Raw genomic sequence first — 16,967 nt, 5'->3', positions numbered from 1 at the left:
CTGACGGAAAAGCAAAATCAGCTGTCGAAAGCACTGTACTAACGATCCGAAAATCGGAAGACAGCTCGTCGCACACATTTTTCCATCCGATTTTCGTATAGTGTGTACGAGCCTTAAGTCTTTTGCATTTAACACAAAAAAGGACCCTTTTCTGGAAAAAGATCCTCGTGTGATGTGGGGATTTAGATACCTGGCAGAGGTACAGTGTCTTGGTCTGTATGTCTGACTGCCTTCTAATGTCTTTGTTTAAATACATGTATTTTACTACCTCTTTCTAAGAACTAACATTGGTATCTTTATCTGACAGTGCAGAGTTATCATATGTCAGATGAGTAACACCAGATCAGAAGTTTTCCACTGGCTCCTTTGGCCGCTGGCTCTTGTGGTTGGACTGACTGTCTCTGGGTATCTTGGGACAATGGAAGAACCTACCTTTTTTGCTGCTGCAGTTGGTGCTACAGTAGCACATGTACATTATGGAGTATGTGTGGTGAGTGTTCTTTTGCCGTTGATTTTTACATTCATTATTATTATTTTTTAACTGTGGAAAATAAAAATGACAAAGAATACCATTTACATTGTGGCAGTTATTCACCAGGTATAACTTAGTTAAAAGCTACAACTACCTGGGTCCAAAAACTATTCATGTCACTAGCCCAGTGTTAACAGTCATTCTGGTAGGTATTACTATAATAATGAGCTCAGTGCTAGTCAGTGCTCTGTCTAGAGTACAGCAACACTTGGCATGCTAAGTTGGTATCTCTGTAATGGGGAAGCCAGATTTTTCCATCTCTTCTAATAAGTAAAAAGCAAAGCTTAAAATGAAGATTAAATTCTGATGCTTTGAAGGTAAAACCCTTTAGCCCTTAGATCCACTTTAAGTAGAGCGGGGAAGGCTAGAAAGCTTGTTATTTCTACTTGTGTTCATATTGGCGATTTTTCCTTACTTACTGGCTGGTTAAACCATGGGTCTTTAAACTACGGCCCTCCAGCTGTTGTAGAACTACAAATCCTATTAGGCATTGTAACACACTGACATTCACAGATATGACTAGGCATGATGGGAATTGTAGTTCCTGAACAACTGGAGGGCTGTAGTTTGAAGACCCATGAGTTAAACCATATTGGCTGGGACAAAAAAGTGAGGGAAAATGCCCCCGAATGAGTCCCAGACAGCAGTAAAAAAACAGATAGTGATTCTATTCCTTCTCCAAAAAAATAAAAAAATAAATGTTTTTAAAAATGTATTTGGTTAGAAACACACGTTAGCGACTTTAGTGTTAATTATTATTCATCATTTAGTGACAAATAAACTGTGGTAATTCTAAAGCCTAGAACTTCCACTGAAACATGAAAAGCTTTTTTTGGGGAAAAAAACAAGCTGGTACTCAAAATTTTGTTTTATAAATATTATATCTTGATAATGCATCTGTAGTGTCTAAAACAACGGAAAAATTAATACTTACCTTTCCGTAATTTTCCTTTCCTGGTGCCTGACTATGGCAGCATACATATGGTTGGTTACTCCGCCCCTAACCAACCCACAGGACCAATTATAACTCTATAAAAGAGTGACAACCCCCCCATACACCATTCTTGTAACTAGACATTTATAGAAAGGGAGGGCATATGCTGCCATGGTCAGGCACCAGGAAAGGAAAATTACAGAAAGGTAAGTATTCAATTTTGCGTTTTCCTCGTGCCTTCCAGGGCAGCATACATATGGTTAATAACTCGCTCACAGGGAGGGTTGCTGCAAAAAATATTTTAATCTCCATTAAGAGTAGACAGCTGAAAAGACTTTCCCCCTATGCCACTATGAGTAAGTGTAGACCCCACTGGGTCATAAATGCGGTGTAGAATGACCAGTTTTCCCAATGACAGAGCGTTTGGAGAGATTTTGCGTTACTGTAGGCCAGGTAGATGCTATTCCCCGCACACGTATCTCTTGACTTTGGACCAGAGAACCACTAGCCCACTATGTTCTCTGGATAAGATGAACCATCAAACTTGCTGAAGTTGTCCTTGATGCCTACAGCCTTCCTTTTTTTTTTTTTTTTTGCTTTAAGGTAAGCCGGTAGCATCCCTAGTAGTTTTATGTCAGATCAAAAAATGCCTGAGAAAGTTTTCCTTTATCTGGTTCGGGCAGTCAGGAGTCGCTGGAACGCACTGAAAGATCTGGAACTACCAATTCCTGGTTGAGATGGCTAACAGAGGAAGCTCTGGACCTGAACTGGCAAGACGGCCAGATGACCAATTTGTTTTAATAGATCAAAATATCGGAGTCCTCAACCCCTGAGGCTTGGGTTTCTGAGAACCTTTGGACAGAGGAGACTGTGTTTAGGAATATGGAGAAAAAGAAAAAAAAGAAAAATTGTTTTTAGTGTAGCATCTCACAGAGAAGATTCTTGTGTGCATGTGAAAGGAAAAGCTGCGAGTATACCGAGTACCGAAGGCAGATCCCGCTTTAGACGTATCAAATCCATTTGGAGACCTGAAAAAAGGATTGCTCTTGAGGAACGTTCTATCCATGAATTCCGGATCCATCTGAAAAAGGCTCAAGCCTGAATCTCCCAATGCCAAGAACTCTATCTTAAGATAGCCAGACTTTACAGGCCTGAAACACCATGAATAAAAGCTTTCTTCCTAATTCTGCCAAAGGTGCCAATGGAGAGAGACTTCCTGGATTGAAGCACCGTTTATCTCGTGGCAGCAACTAAACTCTTCTAGTTTTCCCTGCTCAAAAAAATTATAATTTTGATGATTAACTCCAGGGACTCCGCAAGTGGATGGGAGTATTCTTCCTTCTCCTTTTCCTCATTTCTGGCTGCTCCCGGAAAACAGCAACTGCAGACCAATTTTTTTGGAAGCGTATCATCACTGCAGACCCAACAAGTTCTGCCTTTGGGGGTGGCGGGGTGATGTGGAGAGGGAGATTTTCCAGCCGAATGCAGGGAAGACCTGCGGCTCTGAGGTGCGTGGGCTGAAGTAGAGTGACCACTATTTGAGGCATCGTGAGCTTTGGACCTCTTACCCTGCGCCTCTCTGCGGCTTGGTTGATGCTGTGGGCTGCAAGAAAGGAAAAGACATTAACTCTGTTTTTCCTCCATATAGGGTACCCAAGTGCTCTTTTATTTTGAACTTACCTGGCAGTTGCAGCCACTTACCTAGTGGTATGTTAAGGATCTTTTTGTAATACTGGACTGCGGGGAAGGGCTGTTAAAAAGGAAAACCAACGGGGTTAACCTTCTTAATTTCTATTGTGCGTTGTTGTTTTTTTGGGGGTTTTAATAAAATTATTATATACATATATACACCTACACATATATGTATATATACATTTATACACATACATATTCCCACATTTTTAATATATATGTTTTTTTTTTTAAACTGATTAACGGAAGATATGTACCTATATGTTCACACCTATGCAAAAGCACAAAACAAATGCTGAAATCCATATGGTATCGTGGATACCTTATATAAGTATATATATATATATACATATACCTATATGTATATATACTCCCACACACCCATCATATGCTCATGAATATATTCAACCTACGTAAACAGCACAAACCTATCCTTCTGAACAATCATGAGCCTCTGCATAATTTACCTTGGGCTGGATTCATAATGGAGTGTGAAGGGAAGAAAGGACAATAGGAAAGAGTCTCCCCTAACTGAAGGATGTGTTCTTGCAGTGAAAGCTGTCTCCACAATGAGGGTAATTTAGCTTCATTATATACAGACAGCTTCCAGTGGACCAAGATGGCCGCCATTGGTTTCTTGAGGCTACCGCGCATGCGCCTGATGACGTCACATCCCCGCGACACAGCACTGTCCTAGGAGGGGATAAGTTAAACGCGGAGGGCCGCTGAAGCCATCCTGCAGGGGAGGCAGGAAGGGGACCCCCCGGCCTTGAGTGTTCGGGCGCTCGGACCGCCGAAGCCAAGCTCAATCCCGACTAGAAAGCCTAGAGCACTGTGGCCGTACTACAGCCCCAGTATCTGCCAAACTAGGGCGGCAGCCGCTTGCCCAGAACACAGAGAGAGAGAAGTAAGTCTCAGAGATAGTCTGAAGCTTTAATTAACCGGAAGCCTGCAAAAAAAAAATTATTTGAAAAAGTTGAGTCAAAACTCGCCCTGTACGCAGTTGTGGGAGGCATAATAATTCAATATCCCAAAAGCTATATTCTTCAGCAGTGAAAAATAGCACTGTAAAATTTGTGATATGCTGTCTTTACCTTGGAGCAGTTTTTTTCAGTCAAAGATGGAGGAAAATACCTGAACTCCAGACCCTGAAAAGATCCACAGAAAAATGCCCCCCCGAACTTTTCGGCGCCTTTAGCAGCCTAAGATATGGGACTCCATATACAGGAGATCATGAACCTGTAATGGTTGTGCCAACACAGTGGCATAGTAAGGGCTGAATCCAGGTGATCCATGATCCTGCAGGTTTGAGGATAGAATAAGAATGGTGTATGGGGGGGTTGTCACTCTTTTAAAGAGTTATAATTGGTCCTGTGGGTTGGTTAGGGGCGGAGTAACCAACCATATGTATGCTGCCACGGAAGGCACCAGGAAAGTATGATTAACCAAAAATATAAGGAGCCATAATGTTTGTAATGACCACCTTTACTTAGCTGCATTACTATAATATGTATGCCAAACGTGATTTAGAATTATGCAAGTGATCCCATTCTGTTCACATAATAATAAATATTGATAATATATATATATAATAAATATATATGTATGGTAATGCTGCTTTTGAGCCCTAAAAGATAACAAACAATGAGCTTTTTAAATGCTTAGAAATTAAATTAAATGTTATGTTACCATAGGAAAATATAGAGAAAGGTCAAAATTGTGGTTGAGGTGGAGATTGGGACAAAATTGATACAGTATATAACATGCAGAGGCCTTATACTATATACTGTAGCTTCCTACATGCTAAAAAGCTACAGCATGATGTTTGTTGTGGTAGAAGGCTACAGTTATTTATTACACAGTAATATACTAGTCAAATAAAGTATTTATGTGCATCAGTAGTTATGATTCTTATTGTTTTTCTTTTTAGGGAAAGCAGCTTAGCAAACACTTCCATATCTATATATTCTCCCTAAAGAAGCGGTATGCTGACTAAGTGATTGACGTGTTACTCTGCATAAAGGTTATTCTATTGTACTAGATATGAAGAACTGTAATCATGTCAATGTAAATATCATTTTTGTTATATTCTGAAGACCTCAATTGTGAGAATGTACAGTAAGTGTTTAAAGATTGGTCAGTGGAAAGTGTGACTGTCATCTGAAATATTTACTGTCAGTTATCACCAGCTGCTTATAGCTTACAGGGCCAGTGTAATGTTTGCATTCCTAAAACTATTAACAAGGGTCTGTCTACACATCATTCCCTTCTTAAACATAAATATGAGAACTGCCATTGCTAACTTGTTTTCAAGGGATGGCATCCTTATCTTTGCATTGCTTACTACTTAGAAAAAAACTGACCTGACTTGTACACTTTACAGACAACAAGAGATCAAGTAAAGTTATTTTTTTAAAGTTTGTTTTAGACCTGCAAATTTAATTAAAATGTACAATAAAAATAATTCTATCAATAGGTATACATGTTTTTAAAAACCTTCTGTCTAACTATATTTAGTAGTAGTTATACAGGTGCATCTCAAACAAATAGAATATCATCAAAAAGTTAATTTATTTTAGTTATTCAATTTAAAAAGTGAAACTCATTTATTATATAGATGCGTTACACACAGAGTGATATATTTCAAGCATGTATATCTTTTAATTTTGATGATTAGGACTTACAGCTAGTGAAAACCCAAAACTCAGTATCTCCGAAAATTAGAATATTGTAAAAAAGTTCAATATTGTAGACTCATGGGGGTTGATTTACTAAAGGAAAATAGACTGTGCACTTTGCAAAGTGCAATTGCACTCTGCGAGAGCAGTTGCTCCAGAGTTTAGTAAAGGAGGAAAAGCTCTGCGGAATTCCATCATCCAATCATATGCAAGCAAAAAAGGCAATTTTTAAATGTTCCTTGCACGTGATTGGGTATTCTTTGCAAAGTAAAGCTTTACCTCATTTACTAAGCTCTGGAGCAACTGCACTTGCACAGTCTATTTCCCTTTTGTAACCCCACGGTGTCACATTCTAATCAGCTAATTAACTCAAACCCCTTGTAAAGGTTTCCTGAGCCTTTAAATGGTCTCTCAGTCTGGGTCAGTAGGTTACACAATCATGGGGAAGACTGCTGACTTGACAGTTGTCCAAAAGACAGTCATTGACTCCCTCCACGTGGAGGGTATAGCACAAAAGGTCATTGCTAAAGAAGCTGGCTGTATCAAAGCATACTAATGGAAAGTTGAGTGGAAGGAAAAATGTGCACAAGCAAAATGTGCACAAGCAACAGGGATAACCACAGTCTTGAGAGGAATGTGAAGCAAAGGCCATTCAAGAATTTGGGGGAGATTCACAAGGAGTGGACTACGTCTGGTGTCAGTGCTTCAAGAGCCTCCACACACGTATGCAGGATATGGGCTACAACTGTCGCCTTCCTTGTGTCAAGCCACTCTTGAGCCCGAGACAACGTCAGAAGCATCTTACCTGGGCTAAGCATTAAATGGACTGGACTGTTGCTCAGTGGTCTAATGTCCTTTTTTGTAAAGACCATAAAGACATGGATGAGCAAGTTTGGGGTGGAGGAATTTTACTGGCCTGCACAGGATCATGACCTCAACCAGACAGAATACCTTTGGGGTGAATTAGAGCGGAGACTGCGAGACAGACTTCTCATCCACATCAGTGCCTGACCTCACAAATGCGCTTCTGGAAGAATGGTCAAACATTCCCATAGACACACTACTAAACCTTGTGGACAGCCTTCCCAGAAGAGTTGAAGCTATTATAGCTGCAATGGGTGGGCCAACTCAATATTGAACCCTAGAGACTAAGACTGGGATGCCATTAAAATTCATCTGTGTGTAAAGGCAATAATTTTGACAATATAGTGTATGAGCTTCACTTTTTGAATTAAATTATTGTAATAAATTAACTTTTGATGATATAATTTTTTGAGATGCACCTGTATATGTGCATTGGGGTGGACAAATTTGCCATTTACACATACATGCCCTGCTTCCTTGACATTGTTTGCTGATCCTCTTTTATTAATTCAAGCCTAACAGGCAGGCACATGTGACTGAAAAACGGAGAGTCTGCAGACTCATATGAAATGAAACACTCACAATGCTTCTGGCAGCCAGAGACCATCAGGGGAATTCAGTAAAGCAGCAATGTCACTTCTCTGCGGATTTGGCCTAAGCCTAATTCTGAAAGCCTTGTAAATGTTTCGCCACAAGTACCAACACATGCCCAGATTCAGGCAAAGTTTACTACAGCCACTAGTAGAATCTGTCACTATGGCTGAAACAGATCCTAAAAGAATTACCACCAGTTCACAGATAAGCAAGCTAATTAACCACTTAAAGACAGGGCACTTTTACCCCCTTCCTGCCCAGACCAATTTTTCAGTTTTCGGTGCTCTCACACTTTGGTTGACAATTACTCAGTCATGCTACACTGTACCCAAACAAAAATGGCAGGTTGTTACAAATATTGGCTAATATTTTAGGGAAGTGTGAAAACGTTTAAAGAATTATCCAATGCATAGGCCTGGTTGGGGGAGACATTAGGGACAATCAAAACTGGTGTCTCTCCTAACTCCTCATTTGCCCAAGGGCAGCCAGTCCATTAAAGGTTTGGAGTACTCTGCTCCCCGAGCCCACCCTATTTTGAAGCCTCGGGAGCAGAGCACTGCGAACCCAGCCCACCCAGGTGTGTTACAATAGCGAATAAATGTTGGGTATTGTAACACTGAATGGTGTATGGAAGGATATTACCGCGATATCTAGTGTATAAAGCAGCTAGCACAAACAAATAGAAATTGTGTAACAGAAAAGTAAAAAAAAAAATTCAGCGCTAATAGTGAGACAATGTGTTCAAAGGTAAAGAACAGTATATGTCAAACAACGAAATTATGAATAATGAATTATGAAACAATTTTTTGAAAAGTTGAATAAGAATGGAAAAAATATAAAACTCACTTATACTATAAGCGATAAGATTATCCAGTTCTTGGATTTAGAAATCTCCTTGGAAAATCAGAAAATAAGTACCAAAACGTTCTTCAAGCCAGTAGACCGAAATAGTTACATCCCAACAGACAGTTGTCATTATGACCCGTGGCTGATCAACGTACCAAAAGGGCAATTGACGCGGATCAGAAGGAACTGTATGAATGATAATACATTTATGGATCAGGCCAAATTTGTAGGCTCTAAGTTTACACAAAAGGGCTACAGTGAAGATTTTATTCAACTAAAGATTGAGGAAGTTAAGAATGTATCAAGAGAGAACCTGATTTCAGATAAAAAAAGTTTGCAAAAGTGGAACAAGAAATACCTATCATCCTAAATTTCAATGTACAACACAGGCAACTAGAATCAATATTCAGGAAACATTGGCCGATTTTAAAAGCTGATAGGCAGCTCCAGGATGTATTGCCTGTCGCACCTAAAGTTGTGTATCGAAGAGCTCCCACTTTAAGGGATCTAGTTGCAAAAAGTGTCCCAGACCCCCCAAATAAAAAGGAGGTTCTGACTTTTTGGCAAGGAAAAGGTTTTTTCCCTTGCAAACGCTGTTTTGCATGTAGGAAGACAAATCAAAATGGCCAAAAATGTTCCAGTTTTTCATCTAATGTGACCAAAAAAGACTATAAAATAAAAGAGCTAATAACGTGCAGGACTGAGGGGGTGGTGTATGTGCTCCAGTGCCCGTGCTCTTTGCAGTATGTGGGACGCACTAAGAGACCCATGTGGAAAAGGATTAGGGAGCACGTACAAAACATTGAAAAAGGTTGTGATGAACATAATGTCTCACGACACTTCAAACAATGTCATAATAATGATCCAAGAGGTTTAAAATTTTGGGCCATAGACAAGTATATACCCCACTGGAGGGGGAGTCACAAAGTCAGGGAGCTGAGTAAATGTGAATCTCGGTGGATTCACGAGATGGCTACCCTGGCCTTAACATCGAGTTTGACCTCAATTGCTTCATCGCAGATTTCTAATTAGGGGCATTTTATATTATATTTTTTATCCATATATATATATTATATATTTGTTATCAATATATATATTTTTATCAATATATTTTTATCATTATATATTGTTATTAATATTTTTTAATAATCTTATGGACTGGGTTTATTATTATAACCTATTGATCAGCTGATCATGTGGTTTTTTTGGTGAAGATTCACCAGTATGGGGGATTTTTATCCCCTTCCATTGTATGTCATGTCTATAGTAATTCTTGTAATATTACTATCACCCACTAGGGGGGGGGGGTGATTATCTATGCCTTCTTTTATTTATTTTTGAAAGTGGTTGAGTAATATTAGGTGTATTTATTCTTCTCACCACTGGAGGCAGTGACGTGTATAGGCTATTAGTTGTTCATAATGAAGGTTTCATAAATGAATTTTATAATGTATTTTAACATTTAATTTGTTCCAAATGGTCTCGTATATATGTATTTTATTTGCTTGTAAAGATCACATTAAAATGTTGTGGCTAAAGCGCACCAGTCAGCCGGCAATGATGTGAAGGATCCACCCCTCTGCTCTTGCCTCCATTGTCAGCTTGTATAAATAGACTGCTGACATGGTCACATGGCAACCCATGAATAAGTCAAGTGGCTATTGACGATACGCGTGGGGGAGAAGCCGAGTGACGCAATCGACGGTCGAATCCGTCCTTCTGAGGAGATCGTAGCACTGAGCGGGGTTCAATGACTGATTGCAGTTGAGCCTTTTTACCATCGAGGTTCCGTGAGTGCAATCATTGTATTGCAGGGTTAATTTCCCATTTTATTACGTTATTTGCACCATATATCTTTCTTTTCTCCTTATGAGCGGCTGATATCCTGTGTTTAATCGAGGAGTCCAGAAGGGAAAGGTTTTATATATTTTTTTTTTTTTTGCTATAATGACAGCTGCACACCAGAGGACTGTGGATCTCACACCTGTCTCCTATTAGCCTATGTACTGAACTGTGTTTTTTCCATGAACTATTTTTGCTGGTTCTATTAGAACTTTTTCACATTATAGTTTTTTAGTGGTTTTTGTTTATCTTTTGCACATATACCTCCCTGATTTGAGGTGTAGGGGGTTCTTATTTATGTATATGGTATATATATATATATATATATATATATATATATATATATATGTATGCAATTTTTTACTTGATTATCAGCGCAACACAATATTTTCTTATTTATTCACTTTGGTTTTGTGCACCTCACGTGTCTGCAGCTTATCTTTAGTATTTTATATGGTTTTAGTAATAGCGCTGTAGTACCTTTTTACACAATAAATGAGTGGTGTACATCAATGCATCACAACAAGTTAAACTTAAAAACATATATCTCAATCACAAGTGAGATTACATAAGAGAAGTCTGATGACTTCAAAACGTGAAACACACTCCCCTTAATCAAAGAGGAGTGATTAAATGGGGTGCAAATATATATAAAGTGACAGTTATCACACACAAATAAATATATAAGTCCCATATATGAATGGAAATGTCTCTAAAACCCTGAAAGGTGATATCACATAGGTGAAAACGTCAGATACAAGGATAGTGATCCTGCCACCATCGAATAAGGGTCAGTACGCTTACCGTAATATGTGGACTCACACACTGGTAGGTGGTGAGTCAAAATCGCAAAACGGCAAGAGTGTCAGGGTCTTCACTTCCTCAGATGCTGATCCAGGCAGATAACCGGTATTATTCCTGATGACTGCTGAATCGAGCACACACCCTGCGTGAAAGGTTGGAAGATATCCCGCTTCCAGTAGCATTGTCCTCTGTGGGGAAAAGGAGGTTGTGAGTGGATACCTCAGATGGACAAAAAATAAAACCAAAAGAAAAAAGAAGCCTCCACATGGCGTAGATCAGAGATGACCAAAGAATTTAATGGTAAAAAAAAATGGATAAAATACAAACATCTGGCAAATGAATGTAGCACCCTATGCATTTCGTCCCATAGGACTTCTACAGGTGGACGACTGTAGAAGTCCTATGGGACGAAATGCATAGGGTGCTTTACATCTGTTGCTGTTTACTGCGCCTATAACCATTTTTTGTGATCACTCATGCTACATTCATTTGCCAGATGTTTGTATTTTATCATTTTTTTTTACTTTTTACCATTAAATTCTTTGGTCATCTCTGATCTACGCCATGTGGAGGCTTCTTTTTTTCTTTTTCTTTTTGTCCATCTGAGGTATCCACTCACAACCTCCTTTTCCCCACGGAGGGAATTGCTGCTGGAAGCAGGATATCTTCCAACCTTTCACGCAGGGTGCGTGCTCGATTCAGCGGTCATCAGGAATAATACCGGTTATCTGCCTGGCATCTGAGGAAGTGAAGACCCTGACACTCTTGCCGTTTTGCGATTTTATACTCACCACCTACCAGTGTGTGAGTCCACATATTACGGTAAGAGTACTGACCCTTATCCAATGGTGGCGGGATCACTATCCTTGTATCTGACGTTTTCACCGATGTGATACCATGATGGATGTCCTTTCTTCTTCGTTTGCACTATTGCACTTTGGAAATCACCTTTCAGTGTTATAGAGACATTTCCAATCATATATGGGACTTATATATTTATCTGTGTGTGATAACTGTCACTTTATATATATTTGCACCCAATTGAATCACTCCTCTTTGATTAAGGGGAGTGTGTTTCACGTTTTGAAGTCATCAGACTTCCCAGATGTAATCTCACTTGTGATTGAGATATATGTTTTTCAGTTTAACTTGTTGTGATGCATTGATTTACACCACTCATTTATTCATAATTGAGTTGTTTGACATATACTGTTCTTTACCTTTGAACACATTGTCTCACTATTAACGCTGCATATTGTACCACTGATCCTCCTCCTGGCCAATCAGGAAGAGGGTCTTGAGACTCCTCCTGGCCAATCGGGAAGAGGGTCTTGAGACCCGTCACCCGATTGGATGAAAGGACAGGTGATCCTATTGGACGCCTAGAAGGAGGGGAGGAGACACACGGTTGAAGCCGCCGTGATGGAGGAGAGGACACAGGAGCCCCTGCCCAATGCCTGCCGCCCGCCACCTACCACCTAGATGGGGGTAAGTGCCGGACTGACTGGCAGACAGCGAGTGGGCGTGACAGATTCACGTAATCATCTGTGACAGGTACATGAATCTGGTGTAAGCACTGTTACTTTTGACACCAGATTCCTTTTATGAATTCCCCAGCATTTTTTGTTTAGTTATGTGAGCAGCTTGAGAGCAGTCTTTTTCATCCATGACAACTAGACATGTGCAGTTCGTTTAGTTCCGAATTAATATTCAGACAAATTTTTAGTTATTCAGAGATTCGGATATATCCAAATACTCGAATTACAATATAAACAATTTTTACCGAATGCTTCGAATAACATCACGAAATTCGGACTGAAATTCTCATCGAATTTTACATTGAACAGCCAAATTCTCACTACACATATGCTGAAATCAAAGAATGTGTGTGTTATTAGAGTACCATTTCGAAATAATGCTGTTTTTGTTAAGCCAAAGGTGATTTAAAGAGTCATTGTAATCATTTGATTAAGATTTTTCTTGTGTTTGTTCACTTTTCTGCATTCAAATGAAAAACAATGTAACATTTTCATTTCGACCTATTCAAAAATGTATCTATTTGATTGTTTCGAATCGAGAAAAATAGGTAACTTTGAAGAAAAATTTTAAATTCTGAATACAAATTCCGAAAACAAATTGAACGAATCAACCGAATTTAACTAAACTAAATAACTAGATTAACAAATCAAAACGAAACATAACACATTTTTTCGTCATGCGCTTGTCTAATGACAACAAAGATATATTTTTTTCACCCAAAATAGTAATGTTATATGCAGATAAAAACCCTATGCATTAATGGGAAGTTTACATTTTAATCACCAGTTTAGGTTGGGATTTGTTTTATGGCAATGGCTCAGTATGTAGTGAGGCCCCATTTAAAACAAGTTGGCTATGGCAGCATTTAAATGTTTATCGTGACAGGTTTACTTTACAGAACTTCTTTCCTAACCAAATGTTCTGATATTCCCCATCTCATTATGACCTGTAGAGTGTGTCATCCAGTGGCCATGTAGCAGCTTTGAAATTATTCTGCGTTGGTCAGAAACATATGGAAATGACTTACAGCAGGTTCTTCACTCTTAGGTTATTTAAGATGTAACATTATGTTTTCTTAAGTGAAGTCCAAAAGTTTCAATTTTTTCCAAAATATCTGATCTCATGCACACTTAACTTTTGGCCATCTCTCCAACACACCTGGCAGCAGCATTTGGGCAGAAAAAAAACAATTGACGCTTGAAAATGTGTGTAACGCATTTAGAAACATTTAGGCCATTAAAATGAATTAACGCTGATGTGCCAAATGTCCCTAGTGTTAATGCTTTTCCAGGTATTTACACGTGTTAAGCATTTTTTCCACCAAAACGCTGCGGTTCCTGGACGCGCTGGTTGTGTTTTTTTTCTGCCTCTAAACGCCACTGCCTTTAAATGCCTATGTGTGTGCATACCCATGCATTTTAATTGAATATTTCCTTTATTATGTAATTACCATGCAAAAAATGTCCACCTCCAGTTGCCATAACGAATGTGATAACTAATGGCACTAAGCAGACTCCCACTTTCCTCCTTATTGTAAAAAAACGTAAACTCAGACTTGGTTGATTAACCATTTTATTATACAGGCACAAGGTGCTTTAAAGACTTGTCCCAATCTAAATTTTCTTGACGTATTTATCATTTTAATCTATCTTTTAGGGAAATCATCTGACCAAAGATTTCATCATTTATACATGTACCTTGAAGATGTTCTTTGGAGCCTGAAAGTCTAAGAATCATAAGGGAGGAATCATAAAGGAGTCTGTCACAGGCAGACTCTAGACTTGGTAATCATTGCTTTTCACAAGCAACAATATTTATTGCAAGGGATCAAAACAGGGTTTACATAGCAATGTATATTGCAAATTTGGTAATGGTTTACACAATATTTGTAATGAAATCATATGTAGTACAACACGGTGATGTATCCAATCAGCCTTTGTTAGTTTAACCATAATAAGTTCCTCAAAGCTGATATTGGTTACATGGAATTACTGTACCTCAGATCTTTTTGCACTGATGTTTTATTAAACAAGCCCTGTGGTCTCTTAAGACATATGGTTTAAGCATAGAAATGTATTTAATGTTTTGTATTTTAATGAATAAAGCAATTATTTGTTCTGTAAATACGCTAAAATGAATACATGAACGTGTTGAAGATAGGTTTGAATTCAATACCGCACTTATCCTAGAGCAGAAGGTTTAATGTGCACCCAAATATGGCATATAGCTGGTAAACCCACATGAGTCTTTATTTCTGAGAAGCAATGTTTATTTCTATGATCATTAATAATCCATTTAGGCAGTAGTTGTTAGGGTATTAACAACTCATTAAATATGCAATTAGATTGAGAAATCATCATTCCATAACAAGTGTGCTAAGACTCAAAATCATATAAAAAAATATCTTTGGGTCACCCTTATCCACATTATGTAGCTTAAGCAAAACCACATATCAAAATAAGAAGAGAAAAAGGAGAAAACAAGAGTTAGGCCTCGTACACACGACCGAGAAACTCGACGGGCGAAACACATCGTTTTGCTCGTCGAGTCCCTATTGAAGCCGTCGAGGAACTCGACAAGCCAATTTTCTCCATTCCCGTCAAGGAAATAGAGAACATGCTTTATTTTTGGCTCTTCGAGTTCCTCGGCAGTTTCCTCGACGAAAATGTACACACGACCGGTTTCCTTGGCAAAAAAATATCTCCCAGCAAGTTTCTTGCTGTTTTTTGCCGAGAAACTCAGTCGTATGTACGAGGCCTTAGACTAAAGCATGTTAAAATGCTGGATCTTTCAGACTCAGAGGAGGGTTAGAGCACACCCAGCAATCGGTTGCATTAGCTTTTTCTGCTATCTTTTTGTGTTTATTTCTAACTCATCATCTGTCGAGACTTTCATAAGAGTGAGAGATCGCTTTCCTCTTCTATGATTAGGAGAATGGTTACTGTTCCTTTTACACTTCCACAAGCAATCACAACTCTCATACACACAGGCGACAGTGATGTGCATAACTATAGCTACTGCAAAGATTATAGTAAGTAAAACCTTCCATTGGGCTCAGTTTCTCTCAAGTGGACGCCTCTCAACATCATCTCAGTGAAGCTTCTTGTAATGGCTGGTGTGGATCCAAGAGGCCTTTCCTTAGTTTGACAGCAGACTTAGTATTCAGCAAAACCTGAAAAAAGGTCCCTTATATCTTTCCTCGTTACTCTTTATGGTTGGCCTCAAATAATCAGCGTAATGTGTTTATTCATTTTGTCAGAGCTAGTCGGGAGATTTCTAGTTTATCAAATCGGCACAAAATCATGCGCTATACCGAAGACATACCTGCTAGACATTATCTCTTACACTCGTAAGATGCTTGCAGGCAGCCTCTAGAGCAGGGATATGCAATTAGCGTGCCTCCAGCTGTTGCAAAACTACAAGTCCCATCATGCTGGGTGTCATGCTTGTGGCTGTCAGAGTCTTGCTATGCCTCATGGGAATCGTAGTTCTGCAACAGCTGGAGGTCCGCTAATTGCATATCCCCGCTCTAGAGCATAAAGCTCAGCTTCTTTATCTGACACACTTGCAGGTAAGGTTTCCTTCACTATTATGTCAGTCTCTGTACTTACTGCATAGAAGAAGTGGCACACTTCATCCTCAGTGTGGTCCCTAGACCTCTCCACAAAGAGATCTAACACATCTAGTCCCTCTACAGGGGCCTCTTTCACTGGAGTTGTGATTTCTGATTCTTCTCCAATTCATGGCTATCATGACCATGATAGGGATCTGCCCTATAAAAATTGTCACAAAAACCATAACTGTGACATTTATTAAGGGTACCAATCAATTTCTTTCATCAGTCTCCTGAAGACTGCTGGGTTTAGCACATTGCACTTTTTTATAGTTAAATGTGGTGGGTGTAAGTAATTAAGCTTTTTATTATGTCAACCTAGCCATACGAGAATGTTTTATCTTAATTTTCCACATTCCACTAAAATCTGATGTACTTAATGTGGGACCAATATAGTTATTGGATGGGGCAACATGATGTGTGGCACTTTGTCTAAAAGTAGAGCCCAAGCTGTTCTCTAAAACAAGTGGGAGTACTCCTAATGACTGCATCAAGTGGAGTGGAAATATATGTCACTGGGTGGTGCTTACCACCATGCATTTGTGTTAACTTTCCTGTGGCATGTCTTTTCAATTCTGTGCAGAAAGGAAAGAATGGAAGGATATACCCCACCCCATCCACTGAGTCGGACCATCATAAAGGACCAGAGGGAGAGGGAACAGGTCATAGCTTAACATATTAGGCGAAAAGTAAAGATTTATATTCAGCTGTTTACTTTTATATCTACTAAAACAGTGCTTATAAAAAGTATTTATCCTTGGGAAAGGTTCATGCTTATTTGTCATTGAATACTGCATAACAGTAGATTTAAATAGGGTTACAAATATCAACACCATGCACATACATATTGATGACCAGTCACAGATCATCCATCCACTCCTGGTTTACCAGATAACAGTAAAATTATTCCAACAGTTTTCAATTGTAAATTTACATTTCAATGGCTTTTAATTTCAAACAAATATCCATTACAATCAGCCCACATTGATTTGGCCATCTGCGTCTCATTAGGGAAATTCCCCATCACTT

At 39.0% G+C, this 16,967-nt stretch overlaps 1 protein-coding gene across 3 annotated transcripts; it reads left to right on the top strand.

The window, feature by feature from the left end:
• The first annotated feature begins 159 nt into the window (after positions 1–159).
• On the top strand, positions 160–14,449 carry LOC120940968 (ethanolaminephosphotransferase 1-like). 3 transcript variants are annotated; one of them, XR_005749497.1, is made up of 3 exons: positions 160–490; positions 5,089–5,225; positions 13,982–14,449. XR_005749497.1 is itself a non-coding variant. In XM_040354166.1 (3 exons), exons 1-3 carry the CDS (start codon positions 329–331, stop codon positions 13,992–13,994), a joined length of 228 nt encoding a protein of 75 aa, XP_040210100.1. In that variant the 5' UTR covers positions 287–328; the 3' UTR covers positions 13,995–14,449. The 3 variants fall into 3 exon arrangements, 1 of the variants encoding a protein (XP_040210100.1); XR_005749496.1 differs by having other exon boundaries at positions 287–490; positions 5,089–5,181; XM_040354166.1 differs by having other exon boundaries at positions 287–490; positions 5,089–5,141.
• Positions 14,450–16,967: the final 2,518 nt, after the last annotated feature.

The sequence above is a fragment of the Rana temporaria genome, chromosome 5, assembly GCF_905171775.1.
Source record: "Rana temporaria chromosome 5, aRanTem1.1, whole genome shotgun sequence".
In the NCBI taxonomy this organism is placed as follows: Eukaryota; Metazoa; Chordata; class Amphibia; order Anura; family Ranidae; genus Rana; species Rana temporaria.
Note: the sequence above shows the minus strand (reverse complement) of the source record. Positions and strands in the feature narration are given on the sequence as shown.